The sequence below is a fragment of the Panicum virgatum genome, chromosome 7K (genome assembly GCF_016808335.1).
Source record: "Panicum virgatum strain AP13 chromosome 7K, P.virgatum_v5, whole genome shotgun sequence".
NCBI classification, from domain to species: Eukaryota; Viridiplantae; Streptophyta; class Magnoliopsida; order Poales; family Poaceae; genus Panicum; species Panicum virgatum.
The window spans coordinates 52,735,913-52,750,602 of NC_053142.1; the positions used below are offsets into that span (position 1 = coordinate 52,735,913).

Consider the following 14,690-nt stretch of genomic DNA (forward strand, 5'->3'; position numbering starts at 1 on the left):
GAGTAGCTTTATTAAGATCTCTAAAATCAATACACACTCTAATTTTCTCCGAATCATTTTTCTCAACGGGCACAATATTAGAGATCCAATCAGCATAACGACAAGACCGAATAAATCTAGCATCAAGTAAATGAATAATTTCAGTTTTTATTCGGTCATAAATAATGGGATTGAAACGCCTAACCAGTTGTTTATAAGGTCTAAAACCGGCTTTAATCGGTAAACGATGCTAAACAAGATCACGACTTAAACCGGGCATTTCATGATACTCCCAAGCAAAGCAATCAACATATTCCTTCAATAAATTAACCAAATCGGCTTTATATTTAGCCAATAAATTTTTGTTTACAAAGGTCGGCCTAGGGATAGTTCCATCACCAATGTCTACCTTTTCTAACGGATCGGCCGATGCAAACCCTTGGCCCAGTTTGTCTAGATCATCAGAATCTTCAATGGCTTCACACATATCGTTCGTACGCGCCCGATACTGATCTAGCCTCTGCTGTAACCACTCTGTGTTGGATCGGTCTGACCGGTCGGGGTGTCCGGTCTGACCGGTTGGCTCTGTGCACCGAACGGGACTGGACCGGTCTGACCGATCGGCACAAGCGGTCTGACCGGTCGCTTCTGGAGCTTCTGTTGTACTCATCTGATTTACATTAAATGATTTAGCCGATTATCCATCGGCTTTAGTACAACAGAAACAAAACCATCCTTAGTGCAACTAATCAAATCATAATCGGACAGATCCATGCCTGATAAACACTTGACGTTGTCGTGTGCACTAATAGAATCCGAATCGGCTAAAGCAACAAAGGATGAAGTGTCCCCATGGACAATCTCAACCTCATCGCCGATCCACTGAACAAGAAACTGATGTAAGGTAGAAGGAACACACTGATTTGCATGAATCCAATCCCTCCCAAGAATCAAATTGTAGTTACCTTACACCTCCGAGACGAAGAAAGCCGTAGCAAGCGTCTTGCTCCCAATGGTGAGCTCCATGGAAGCAACTCCCTTGGCGCTATGGGGCTCGCTCCCTCCAACACCATTGACCGTCATGTTTGTCTTGATCAAGTCCTCGTCTTGGCCACCGAGCTTCTTGTACAGCGAGTAGGGCATAAGATTTACAATGGCCCCACCATCCACTAGCATGCGAGTCACCGGCTTCCCGTTGATGTGTCCCCTCAGGTATAGAGCCTTCAGATGGTTGTCCTTCTCGCTTGGCTTCTGGAACACAGCTTCACGGGGCCCAAACTGAAGATGAGCCAAATCCTCTTCCGGAACCATGGAGTAATCCGAAGACAAGTGCACCACATTAATCTCCAAGTTGGTGTGCTCCGGAGACGCTTCATAATCCACCAATTCCTCGTCTTCTGTTGTCAGAGGAATTGCTGGGGCTTCGTCTACAGAAGTAACCGAAACGGGCGGTGCCGATTCGGCGGCTGGCTCTGCAGTAGGCTCTACCGGTCTGACCGGTTGGTCAGAGCGGTCTGTCCGGTCGGCTGCGGCGGTCCGACCGGTCTGGCTGGCTGATCAGCTGTCTTGACCTTCCAAACCTTGCTCTGAGGGAATATGGGCCTGTATCTGTTGATGTCCTCATCCCTCATCTTCTCTTTCTCCTGCTCCTTTTTTTTGTTGCGAAGGCGCTACAATTTCCTCTTCTGTGTATGAGTTAAACCTGAAGGGGCACCACCTAGGCTGATGGTACTTGTTCGCTGCGCTCTTGTTGCTACCGGCCTCATGATCATTAGCTATGACCGGATTTTGTGAAGGAACATCAGCCGATTCTTCAATATCCATCGGCTTTTTGCCCGTGTCTTTTATGGGCACTTTGATTTCACCAATTTGAATAACATCGGCTTTAGGCTTCTCTGGATCAGCAACAGGCTTCTGCTCCTCTTTCTTTTCCTTGATGCGATACTCGAATCTTGGAGCAGGAATCTGGCCCGGCCTCTGGTGAGACTGGTCTGACCGGTGCAGCCTGCTGCACTGGACCAGATTGGCATGGTCCCAATCGGTCGTGCACGAGCACTCTGGAGCTTTCTCCTTGATAATGTGGAGGATAAGGCATCGGAAAGCACTGCATGCATATCCCCCCATGCTCCCATGCCGGATTTGTCGCATTTGAAGCCGGAAGCACCCATGGCATGGTAGCACACATCTGGGGAGGATACAATGTGACAACATCACCCCTGCGCCTACTGGATTCCCTCCTTGGGGACACTAGACGGTCTTGACGCGGTGGTGATCGCGGTCTCTTTTTTAGCGTCCGATCGTTTTGAACGGTCTTTGTGTACTTGTTCAACAACTGGTTGAAGGTGGGCTTCTAATTAGCAGCCCTTCCCTGCACCTTCACCTCGTTGGTCTTTCAAGTACCCACTTCCGAACGCTTGGGCTTGAAAGTCCGGGGACGGTCACCAGAGCGGTCTGACCGGCTGGAGGAACCGGTCTGACCGGTCGGACCGGTCTGACCGGTCAAACCGGTTCCTCCAGCCGGTCAGACCGCTCTGGTGACCGTCCCCGGACTTTCAAGCCCAAGCGTTCGGAAGTGGGTACTTGGAAGACAACGAGGTGAAGGTGCAGGGAAGGGCTGCTAATTAGAAGCCCACCTTCAACCAGTTGTTGAACAAGTACACAAAGACCGTTCAAACGATCGGACGCTAAAAAAGAGACCGCGATCACCACCGCGTCAAGACCGTCTAGTGTCCCCAAGGAGGGAATCCAGTAGGCGCAGGGGTGATGTTGTCACATTGTATCCTCCCCAGATGTGTGCTACCATGCCATGGGTGCTTCCGGCTTCAAATGCGACAAATCCGGTATGGGAGCATGGGGGGATATGCATGCAGTGCTTTCCGATGCCTTATCCTCCACATTATCAAGGAGAAAAGCTCCAGAGTGCCCGTGCACGACCGATTGAGACCATGCCAATCTGGTCCAGTGCAGCAGGCTGCACCGGTCAGACCAGTCTCACTGGGTTTGGCCTTTGATGGCCAAATAAATTCAGCAGCGTATACCTCCTTGCTATCATCGTCCGAACTATCTGAATCATGATCAAGAATATGCGTGTTGGACCGATGAGGCTTGAAGGTATCTTTGGCATTTTTAAGTTTAAACTCTAAACCCATGACTTTGACTTGCAAGAAATTCACGGTATGATATTCAAAGCCCTCGAGTTTCTCTTTCAAATAAGAACGTAAACCATTAAATGTCAAATCCACCAAATCTTTTTCAGAAATCGTCAAACTAAAACACCAATTTTTAATTTCTTTAAATCTTTTGAAATAATCTGAAGAATATTCATCACGTCCTTGCTTAATCGATGTTAAGTCCAACAATTTCGCTTCGGTCTCCCCGCTAAAGAAGTGATCATGAAACTTATGCTCCAACTGAGCCCAATTGCGAATAGAATTAGGAGCAAGCGAGGAAAACCAAGAGAAAGCCGTTCCAGTCAAAGATAAAGAAAATAAACGCACACGCAAAGCATCATTGAAACCGGCATCTCCAAATTGCAAGACATATTGATTAACGTGTTCCCAAGTTTGTCGGTACCCCAGGACTGGGGTACCCCCTCTTGCTGTGTCTAGGCAAGGATCTTATAGTTATCCTTAACTACATCCAAACAACCGGACCCCTGCGGTCCGGAATCCTGTTCTCCCAGCAGCGGCCTGGGCAGTTCCTCAGTTGGGAAAGGTCCGGAGACACCACGTGTCCCGGAGAAGGCAGGAACTCGTGCGCAAGCAGTCGGGACTCCGGACCTCCCCGAGGAGACCGGACCCCTGTATAATAACCGGACCCCTCGCTAAGGGAAGAGATCGACGCCCCGCGTCGGGGTGGTCCGGGGCCGCCACGTGTCTGCAAGACATGGCCGTTTGGGTTTCCATACCAACGTTCACCCACCATTGCATTTATTGCAGTAGGTGAACGTCTGCATTGATATGACAGAAGCTGAGGCGTTTCATTGACCAGGGGATACTATTGATCGCGTATTACCAAGGCAGTGGACCCGCTGGCGCCGCCCATACTGCGTCTGCCAGATGGATACGACGGCTCAGCTTCGCCCATTATGACGCTACATAATAGCCTCAGCAGGCCACGCCGCAAGCTACGCTACTCCAACGAGCGCCTAGTTGACGGGACAAGAAAAGACCCCCCTGAGTCAGGAGAGCAGCAGTAAAGATTCGCTACCGCTGTAGCCACAGTCACGTTGGGCCCACCTGTCGGGGCATCCACGCCCTATGTACCCGCTCCCCCTTGATCTATAAAAGGGGGAGGACGCCGCTAGAAAACCTCAGGCTGAGCAAGAACCAAGGCCAGCAGAGGATAGGTTCATACACAACCAAGAACAATACATCTCACAGTGGACGTAGGGTATTACGCTCCGGCGGCCCGAACCACTCTAAATCGTGTGTTCTTGAGTCCCCTTTCTCAGCGTAGATCTAGCCCCATTGCCTAGTACTTCCCCGAGTACTCCCTCACTGGGAATAGGCGGGTGCGTTCCGCCACCCGGCTGTGGGTACCCCTAGAATCCCCACGACAAAGTTATATGAGAATCACCACCATTAAATTTAGTAAACTCAGAAATACGCCAACCAGCAGGAAAAGGAGTAAAATCAAACTCAGCGGGATAAACTTTTTGATATAAACGTGTAGTACCCATATCCACCCCAAACTTACTTTTAGTCGCATTTGCCAGATCCTCTTTGAACTTAAGGAGATCGGCCTGATAGTGCTGGCTGGTATAAAACTCAGAAAAACGATGTGCATTAGAATTTCCATGCGCCATCGTCTGTAAAGAAGTCGGGATCGGTCCTTGATTAGGTCCAGATCCTCGTGGCCCTTCCGCTACAGTAGTAGTGCGAGGTGGTGTATACAGTGACAATTCATTAGTTCGGCTAGGGCAGCCGAACCTGGAATTGTCTCGAGAGGCGTCGGCGACGGTACTGAGTAAGCGGTCTGACCGGTTTGATAACCGGTCTGACTGGTCGGAAAGGTCTGACCGGTCTGTGGGACCGGTCCGGCTGGTGCTGTGTGCACGGTCTTCGGTGGCGGGGTTTGCCCTGAGAACGAGTTCAGCGGCATACCATAGAGTGGTTCAGATGTGAACTCAGGGGTAGCCGAACTCGGATCTAATGAGTTAGGATCTGACATGGATTGTTTACCTTTAAGCGCATCAACATCACTACTCAATTTAATCAAAATGTCACCCGCAACAGCTTGTGCAGCAACAATCTTTTGATCCATTATGGATGACATTCTATCAAACATATCAGAGGGAGAGAGGCTTACATTGGGGATCTCTTCAATCTTATTCTTGCTAAGCTTGAGAGACGGCAGTACGAACTCCTCCACCCTCTTGACGGGGCCACCACGATCCTTCTTGAAGCCTTTCAAGAATTGTGCCTTGACGTGCTCCTCCACAAGAAGATAGGCCTTGCGCTCCTCTTCGGTGAGCTCCTCCATTGTAGCCGTGATGATGTTTTCCTTATCGATCTCTGAAGAGCCCATCTTCTTCAAGGAGTAGATTAGATCGGTTTTAAAACCAGATTAATCTGTCACCAGCGGAGTCGCCAAAAAGTGTGTTGACACAGAATCGCGCCAACACACTCGAATGCGCTAGAACGCGCAGGAGATCGTTAAAACGATCTGAACCAGCGATGCCCTGGCGGATCGGTCTGACCGGTGTGGAGCAGAGAACCGCGAAGACCTAGAAACGCGAGCTCGAGAGGGATCCTGTCGGAGCTTGCGCGGCTAGGGTTGCTCTGAGGTCGGCAGGCCACTCAGAACGTCTTCGAACGTCGTCGAGACGAAAGAAGAAAGTAATCTAGGGTTGGAAAAGACTAGAGTTTGAGAGATAAAAAGTAATGCGATATTTTGATTGATTCGATTGGGAATACCCTCAATCGGCCTTAGCCTTTATATTTATAAGCCGGAGAAGTCGTATCCCTCTCCAAGTCGGTTTATACAAGAATTTCCAAAATAAAACGAAGCCTACTCGGATTACAACTGGACAGGCCGGTCCGGTCAGACCGGTCGGCCTCTGAACCGACAGAATTGGCTTTTTTTTTTCTTTCATCCGTTTTCATCCATATATCTCTCATGGAGGTGGGATAGATAACCAAGACAGTACTGATTAGTAATTACGTGGTCATCAAAATCAAGCCATACGGCTGCTCCGTGGTGATTGAGGCGTTAACGATCCTATCCATCAGTCCATCGATCCCCATTCCTCTTCCCTTCTCTTCTCCACCGGATCGGATCGGATCGGATCGATGGTGCCCCGGCCCCTCTTCCTGTCCCCCCTGCTGCTTGTGCTTGTGCTAGTGCCAGCGGCGCTCCCCCTTCCCCGCGCCTCCGCCGACATCTGCATCGTGGGCGCCGGCATCTCCGGCGCCTCCACCGCCTTCTTCCTCACCAACTACTCCACCTCGCTCCATGGAGCACAGCTCCGCGTCTTCGAGCGCCATCACAGGGTGGGCGGACGCCTCGCCACCGTCGCCGTCGCCGGCGACCGCTTCGAGGCCGGGGGCTCCATCATCCACCCGCGCAACCTCCACGCGCGCCGCTTCGCCGACCTCCTGGGCCTCGCCGTCAAGGCCGGCGGCGACGACGATTGGCTAGGGATCTGGGACGGCAAAAGCTTCGTCTTCCAGACGCTCCGCCCGCTGCCGCCCGGAAGCTCCTGGTGGCGTCGCAAGCTGCACGGCCTCCTCAACTCGCTGCTGCTGCTCAGGCGATACGGCCTGTCCCTGCTCAAGATGGACAAGTTTGTCCAGGTCCCTTAATTTGCCCACCTCTATCTAATTCGCTGCTCATGTCTATGAAATGAAATTGACGGCCAATTTAACTTTGCACTAGCTCAATTTAGTAATACTGCGTACATGCAGGAAATGCTGCAAAGGTTTATGCTCTTCTACAATGGCTTCGAGTCTCGCCCAGTCTTTGCCACGGTTGAGGATATGCTCAAATGGACGGGCCTCTATGGCCTCACACGCAGGACCCTCGAGGAGGAGCTGCTTGATGCCGGCCTCAACTCTCGGACTATAGCAGAGCTTGTCACTGTATGCTGCTGCTTCTCCACATCCCGCGCACTATACTATACTATACACTGTCTTTTCCTCTCATCTCAAGCCAGCCACAGCTCTGCGCTTCCATAATTATATGTAGTCAAAAGTACTCTTCCACGCTTTCTTCTGGTCAATTGCTCTCTGTATTGTTACCAGAGAAACCTCTAGCTTCCCCATAAAGGCAAGGCAATCTCTTTTTGATAAGTGTGGTCAATGATGTATCCTCTCCCTTACAGGTGATCACAAGGATCAACTATGGCCAAAGCATGCGTATAAGTGGCCTGGCTGGCGCTGTTTCTTTAGCTGGGTCCGAGTCAGGATTATGGGCCGTCAAAGGAGGAAATTGGCAACTAGCTGACGGATTGCTAAAGACCTCTAACGCCACCTTGCATCTCCAAGAAGGCATAGACTCAATTACTGATGCTGGGGATTATTATGTTCTGAGATCCAATACTGGGAGCGAATACAACTGTACCGTGACGGTGGTGGCAACACCACTTGATGAGGTGAATATTACGTTTAGCCCTCCAATATCCATTCCACCGAGGAAGATGCAGCACACACACGCAACCTTTGTCAGAGGCCTGCTGAACCCTGTAAGTCTTAGATTATTGGCACTTCTTTTCCTTGTGGTTCCTACTTCCTAGCATCAAGATGGCAGCAAAATGATAATGAGTAGTGGGTAACCGATAGCCTGTGAACTTGTTGCTAGTGAAAGCTTCTTCTTGGTTGGGATCACTTACTTACGAGAAGTCACTTGGCTTTTGCTGGTTTCTATGGTTTCAGGGATATTTCGGTCTAAACTCAGCATCAGATATTCCAGAGCTGATTGGTACCCTAGAGCTCCCTGATATCCCTTTCTCATGCATCTCAGTTCTGAAGAGGTACAGCAAAGATGACATGACCTACAAGATGTTCTCACGCGCAAAGCTGGATGATGGTTTACTGGATCAGATCTTCAGGTAAGTATACTAGTTTTAATTGTAGCAAGCTAGTCGCTCGCATAAGACGAGGTTGGTAAGTCAATGTATGTTGTTTTGTTGGTTGTGAGAGCAGCACAAGGAAAGAGACGATCCGGATAAATTGGGCTGCTTACCCGCACTATGAAGCCCCCGAAGAGTTTGCTCCTATATTGTTGGACGGGAAGCAGCTGTACTACGTGAATACCTTTGAGAGCGCAGCGAGTGCCATGGAGACAGGCGCTGTGTCAGCGGAGAATGTGGCGCGGCTCATCATTTCTAGGCTTTCTCTAACGGAGCGAGGAGTCGAGCCTCCTGCCCCTCATATCAAGTCATTCACAGAAGAGGAGGAAGAAGGATCCCGGCGTCGGCATGTAGACCTGTGAAACTTTGTACTGGTAGGTTCTAGATGGGCATGGGGACTCTGTGCAACACATGTATAGCTGCTGCTGTTGAGTTGCAGCGTCATTTTTGGCACATTGATTTAGGTAATAAACATTGTGTGGATGGATACATTTTGACTATGATCTGGTTGAAGTTTTTTTCTTCTAAATATTATTACATCTCCTTGTGATCGAGAGAAGTTAGTGGTACATGGCGTACATGCAGCAGCTATACAGACATCTTTGGTGGGCTGGGCCACATGAATTGACGGGCTGGGCCAGGGTCGGCCGGCCGGCCGGGCCAGCGAGCGGTTCGGTCGAACCGCTGGTCCTGCGGCGACCTGGTCGCGTGTCTTGCTTGGTGTGGAAGCAACCAGCACAACCCTAGGAAGGAGTAAATAAAAAGAGTGAAAAAAAAACCACTGTCTATAGTCTACTCCTCCAGACAAGGGGAGGGGAAGGGAGGGAAGGGAGGAGAGGGAAGCATCCATGGCCGTGGGCGGCCTTCTCCGGGGCCTCGTTTCTCCGGCGGGGGGTGTCGCCACCTGGCTGCCATGCCACGAGCTCTTCGCCTCCTGGCACCACTGGCTCCCCTCGCTCCCGCGCCTCCGCCCGCCCGCCTCCGACGGATTCAAGCTTCTCCTCGTGCTGCTCCTCTTCTCCGCCGCCCTGGCCGAGGTCCGCTACATCGCCTCCTCCTCCATGGTGCCCACGCTCCGGCCAGGCGACCAAGCCGTCGCCGAGAAGGTTGTCACTCCTTTTCCCCTCTTTTGCTTTGCTTTTTATGATTATCAGTGCGGTGTTACAATAAGATGAATGCATGCGTTACTCCTGCTCTTGATTTACTAGTAGATGGCTAGATCCGGGCTGCTCAGGTATCACCGAAATGGGAAAGAGTGAAATACATGTTCCAGAAACAGACACATTTGACCAAGAAAAAAACTTGGAAACACAGGCCCAATTTGCTGTCCTGACCTGCCGTTTCAGCTTTGATTGCTTCATGTGCTTTTCACTGTCATAATCCACTACCCCAAGACCAATGTTTAGCACACTCAAAAAATTAGGGTGTTACTAAACCAACTACGGATCTTTTGTGGTTCGACCCCAAGTAACACACTAGGAGTATCCATTAATTCTCTATGCCATCTTCCAGGTTACATACTTATTCCGGAGGCCATCTATTGGGGATATAGTGTTCTTCAAAGTGCCGACGGCCGTGCAGGTTTGCCTTTTTGTTCTGTCCTGCTCTCTTTCAATTCATTGCTTGTCCACTCTGAAAATGTGCAGCCCCGAATTTCAGAACTATGGCGTCAATAAGGATGTTGTATTTATTAAGAGGGTATTGGCAACACCTGGAGATTTCATCGAGGTAATATCACTTATTCAATCCGATATGATCATTATTCTAGCAAGATGCATGGAGTCACCCAACATCCTCTTGCCTGATCTCTTTATTAGGTTCGCAAGGGGCAGCTTATTGTAAATGGTGTTGCACAAAAGGAGCATTACACAGCAACCCATGCGTTGTACACAATGGAAGCAATGGTTTGTGCACACATCTCTACTCTGTGAGCATTGTCTCCTTGAACAACATTGAGGAGTTGATATTGCCAGGTCCAGGGATTTTAAAGTGCTGTTAACAAAACGGTTAACAGATGTGATGAGAGAATTTTCATTCTCCACGAGATGATGATCAAAAGTGGACTGGCTGCTCCATGTTGTTGACTTCTTGAGTGCCTTGTTGTAATCAGCAGGCCTCAGATGGTGGATGATCTCTTCCTTCCATCTTTCCTCACTGGCCGCATACCTGGATCCTCCACTGAAACTATTCATACTCCTGCAGCGCCTACCTGAAGGTCATGTGTTCGTCATGGGTGACAACCGGAATAACAGCTGTGATTCTCGTGCCTGGTAAGAAAGACGCTTATGCCTGCACTAGCTCAAATCCTCTAGTAGTAGATATAACTGATTGTTCAGCTCGAGATGATCCTAGACTACTACATTTTCATTGAAAACTCTTGCTAAGCATAGTAAATGCTTGGTCTTGCTCCTATGCACATTTGGAGGCAATCCAGTTTGGCTATAGATTGATAAGAATCAGCAGTATAAGAGTGATTGCCCAATTACTAGGAGTTGAACAATAGCGATTGCTTCCTCACTAAAGAAAGAACAATAGTGTTTGCTGTTGCCTATTTACTTTTGTCTTGTCATTCTTGTATGGCTGATCTGCAGATTTTTTTTTCTTGCCATCTGTCTGGGAACTAATTAGTGATAATATCTGTGGTGCTTTTGATAACAGGGGCCCTCTTCCCATTGGCAACATTGTTGGAAGGTACATGACGTCCTTTACAAGATCCTCGTTCCAGTAACTGAGGTGAAGAGATGCCACTCATAATCTCCAACGTTCCTGACGGCTGATATTGCTTCGTACCAATGTAGTTACCGAGTTGTTCTGAGCCTGGGGCCAGGCCCGTATCTTTCAATTTAGGAGGCCCGTATCTGTCAACTTGTGTTGTGTGAGGACTTGCCCTCAAGTATGCTGTAGCATTGTTGTTGTATGTGTTGGCCTTTCTCCCAGCTTCTCCCAGCTGTGGAAGTCAAAGAGGTTTACCTCTGCCGCTTGCTGTTGGCAAATGCCCTCAGGCTGTCGTGTGCTGAGCTTATGATTGGCAACCTGTTGATTGGTAGAACCTGCAGAATGTATCTAAAGCTTGCAAGAGGTTACCTTAGGTGATGAAGCTTATGGGCATTGGTAGATGTCAGAATGCTTGAATGCATTTTGCATCAAAACTTTGGACATACTGTGTATATTTGTACCCGATTGCGTGTTTTTCTTTTCAGTTAATCTGTGTCGTTCGCTACATTTACTGTTGGTATACCGCATGGAGATGTAAATTGCGTATCTTTGTCACGCATTGTTGAAACAAATGATGCCACTGAACATTTATAGTAATAAGCTTAGTATCTGCATTTTCTTCTCTCAGAGCTAGCATCGTCTGGTTTAGCACTACTGCATTACAGGAGCGTTTTGTATATCTTGGGCCAGGGACGAGTAGAAACATGCTGAGTTGCTGACTACTAGCCACCCTGCATGACCGCTTGAGATTTCCACTAAAACCGAACGACAACACTTGAACAGCATTTCCTCCAGAGCTAACCACCGGGCGTACATACAAATGTGCCATGTATGTGAAGTAAAAAGAAGAATGAGGGGTTCGCTCCATTGTATTAGCCTTGGTATAAGCTCATCCATATACAAACTCGTGTGAATTAATGATTAGCAAACATGCATCAATGTGATGACCGGAATGACTCTGACGACCTCAAAGGAATTCCTTCACCATCATTATCTGTTTGCTTTGAGAACCGCACTGATGAAGATGTAGGAAGACGGAAGGAAGATGAAGTCGAAAGCCCTACATTCATAGACGAAAATAATATGGTTTCGCAACATGCCAATCCACAAAGAAAAGATGGAGATGTCGGTATAGCGAGAAATTCGTACCACCATCAGCCATGTCTTTTGTTTTATGTAGAAGAAAAGTTCCAGAAAGGATCGTAACAAAGCCACACATCTCTGTCACAATCTGTGTTGGATTTTGCCTATCCCAATCCTGCACAAAGATGCAAAATGAAATTCCAACATATACCACCTTCTGTATTCTGACTACAAGCATTATGATCCTTGAAAGATGAGCTAAAGCAATTGAAACTCATACCTTGAACATGATGACACTAGCCAAGATGGTTAAAGATGTGAACATGGTATAATAAATGGGTGACACAACTGCTGTATTAAAAGTGTCAAGTGCCTGCATTCAGGGACAAAAAGAAATCACTGGGGGTTGCTAACTAAAGCTTCGTCATCGAATCATATCACCAATATAACAGGACAATTCATTCTAAGCACCCTTATACTATGCTACTATGCTACATCATGGAAGGAGGAAAACACCACTTAGTTCAGAGCGAAGAAATCAGACAACCTTTTTCTTAGTGACAAGATTAGGGGAAGCCCCTACTGCAATCATATTTTTATATATAAAATAAGAAATCAATAAAACAACTGTACAATGCCTATATGGGCAAGGAAGTGCGGAAGAGATGATAATAGAAATGAGTTGATCCAATAAGAGAGGGAAGACTCTAATTGTGCTTTAAAAAAATTAGAATACCTTGTTCAAGTAATTCATTTGGGTAATGACACATGAGATGACAACAAGAGTAAATGCCCATGTCTGTGGATATATTAGTTGGTTCGTTCCTGAAAAGGTCAGCTTCAATGCTATACCAAGAGCTTTCACGCTCATGACCTGCATAGTTTGGCTAACACTTTTGTAGAAAGCACAAAACCAGAGATAATAAATACATGCAATACCAAGAAACACATACCGAGATGGAACCAACAAGAGAACAAACACCTATATAGACCATGACATGTGTCTGCCCATAAAGTGGGACAAACCGATAAACAAGCATGGCAACTATAGCAATTACCACTGCTGCATAACACATGAAGGCTGCAACACAACATCAAGTGGTTAGGATTTGGTGTGGTTCAGTGTTATTTATCCAGGAAGCATTAGGCAATTTAGTATATTAGCAATGTAATAGCGAATACCTGGTTCCGTAGCTAGATCCCACACTTCTGTCACGGACTCAATTTCACGCTCTGGTGGAGCATGAAGGACAATTGTGGTGGATCCCACAACACATAGGACACATCCAAGAATGCCAAAGATGTGCAATTTCTCCCGTAGCATTACATGTGCAAGTACAGCACTGAAGAACAGAACATAACTCCAGATTAGTGAGAAAATCAACAAAGCTTGCAGTAAGGCAAAGTATACAGTTCCATGACCCAAAACTCGTGCCTGATAATAATGCTAAGAGCGCCAAGAGGAGTGACCAGAATAGCTGGAGCAAATGCATAAGCTGCAAAATTTGCAACCTCCCCAACAATCACTGCAAATTTTTTTTCCAAAACAGAAAGTAGGACAATAAAGTATCTATTAGAATGAAAGAAAAGAAAAGGAAGAGACGAGCACTGACTTGTTATCATGCCAACCCACCAAAGAGGCTCATATAAATACGAATAGCCACCAACCCCTGTCATAACATGGAACATGGAATTTAGATCACCGGTTATTAGCTGCAATGCAACACTTAGTTAACCAACAAAGTAGTTTTGTTAGGGAGAGATGTGTCATTTTGGTGTAGCAAATCAGTAAGCTTCGATCAATTGAACTCCAACTGCAGGTGTTATATGAACAACAACATGGAAAACAGCAGGTGGAATCTGCTTTCATCACTGATGGCTAGATATCAATAATGATTATTCAGAGAGGCATGTATGCACTGAGTTCAGTTCATATATGGGCGGTGAGTCCAAGTTAGCATGAACATCCCAGACATGTCAACTAGAGTGCTAATGGAAAAATCGAAATTTCAGGGGAATCCACTCTGCAATCACTCGTGAATGAGGCCACAGGGGGTGATTAGGCTGCTGCATCCCAACTTGGCGTCCGTTCTATGGTGAAGTTAATACAATTCAGCAATTCTCCATGATGCCATTGAAGAAGCATGCAAGGAACCAACAGGAGGGGGGAAGTAGAAAGGGTACCGGCCCTGACGCCAGAGGAGGCGGCCTTCTTGAGACCCTTCTTCTTGATGATGAAGCTGGCGCCGATGAAGAGGCTGGAGGAGAGGGCGAGCACCAGGCCCTTGATGTTGTCCGCCGACATGCCCGTGTACCACCTTCCCCCGCCCGAGGCGGAGGCGGTCGAGGCAACGTCCATGCGACCCGACGAGGCTATGAGGCTCACCAGAGGTCACCGCGAGGAGGAGGAGGAGGAGGCGTGGGCTCGCAGCGCCCTAGTTGGTGCCATGGGGAGGGGCGGTGCGCGTGCGGCAGCGAAGCGATCAAGCGAAAGCGAGATCCCTTTCCTCCTCTCCCACCCTCCTGGGAGGTCCGGCCGGATGGCGGATGGGGTATCGCAAGGAAGACGGCGGCTTTGCCTTGCTCGCTTGTCTCCACTCCTACCCCTCCTCACCGGGGTTTCCTCCACGGCCGGTGGTCGGTTCGGTGACGCGGCCGCGGCGAGATGAAACGGTTTCCTCCCAATCTTCTTCCTCTCGGGTTTCATGTTTTTTCCTGCCCAAAAAAAAGTTTCATGTTTTTCCACCTTTTTTTCTTTTCCAAACAAATTGGAAAAAAGCTGACTAATTTGGTGGCATTTTTTTTAAAAAAAACTTGGCCCTAGGGCAACCAATATCTCTCG

At 48.1% G+C, this 14,690-nt stretch overlaps 3 protein-coding genes across 6 annotated transcripts; 2 read left to right on the forward strand and 1 right to left on the reverse strand.

Moving 5' to 3' along the window:
* The first annotated feature begins 6,150 nt into the window (after positions 1 to 6,150).
* Positions 6,151 to 8,579, forward strand: LOC120642230 (farnesylcysteine lyase-like). Its single transcript, XM_039918694.1, has 5 exons — positions 6,151 to 6,776; positions 6,888 to 7,061; positions 7,304 to 7,663; positions 7,854 to 8,029; positions 8,124 to 8,579. The coding sequence occupies exons 1-5, from the start codon at positions 6,273 to 6,275 to the stop codon at positions 8,410 to 8,412; spliced, it is 1,503 nt and encodes a 500-aa protein (XP_039774628.1). The 5' UTR covers positions 6,151 to 6,272; the 3' UTR covers positions 8,413 to 8,579.
* A 255-nt stretch (positions 8,580 to 8,834) lies between these two features.
* On the forward strand, positions 8,835 to 11,272 carry LOC120642236 (thylakoidal processing peptidase 1, chloroplastic-like). 4 transcript variants are annotated; one of them, XR_005662540.1, is made up of 7 exons: positions 8,836 to 9,156; positions 9,563 to 9,631; positions 9,710 to 9,778; positions 9,868 to 9,954; positions 10,024 to 10,173; positions 10,253 to 10,320; positions 10,709 to 11,208. XR_005662540.1 is itself a non-coding variant. In XM_039918700.1 (6 exons), the coding sequence occupies exons 1-6, from the start codon at positions 8,899 to 8,901 to the stop codon at positions 10,776 to 10,778; spliced, it is 621 nt and encodes a 206-aa protein (XP_039774634.1). In that variant the 5' UTR covers positions 8,839 to 8,898; the 3' UTR covers positions 10,779 to 11,272. The 4 variants fall into 4 exon arrangements, 1 of the variants encoding a protein (XP_039774634.1); XR_005662538.1 differs by having other exon boundaries at positions 8,835 to 9,156; positions 9,868 to 10,173; XR_005662539.1 differs by having other exon boundaries at positions 10,024 to 10,320.
* A 249-nt stretch (positions 11,273 to 11,521) lies between these two features.
* On the reverse strand, positions 11,522 to 14,553 carry LOC120642233 (probable magnesium transporter NIPA4). Its single transcript, XM_039918696.1, has 9 exons — positions 14,033 to 14,553; positions 13,462 to 13,518; positions 13,284 to 13,374; positions 13,031 to 13,191; positions 12,802 to 12,929; positions 12,585 to 12,722; positions 12,129 to 12,221; positions 11,915 to 12,023; positions 11,522 to 11,825 (listed from the first exon to the last, which is right to left on the reverse strand). The coding sequence occupies exons 1-9, from the start codon at positions 14,205 to 14,207 to the stop codon at positions 11,701 to 11,703; spliced, it is 1,077 nt and encodes a 358-aa protein (XP_039774630.1). The 5' UTR covers positions 14,208 to 14,553; the 3' UTR covers positions 11,522 to 11,700.
* Positions 14,554 to 14,690: the final 137 nt, after the last annotated feature.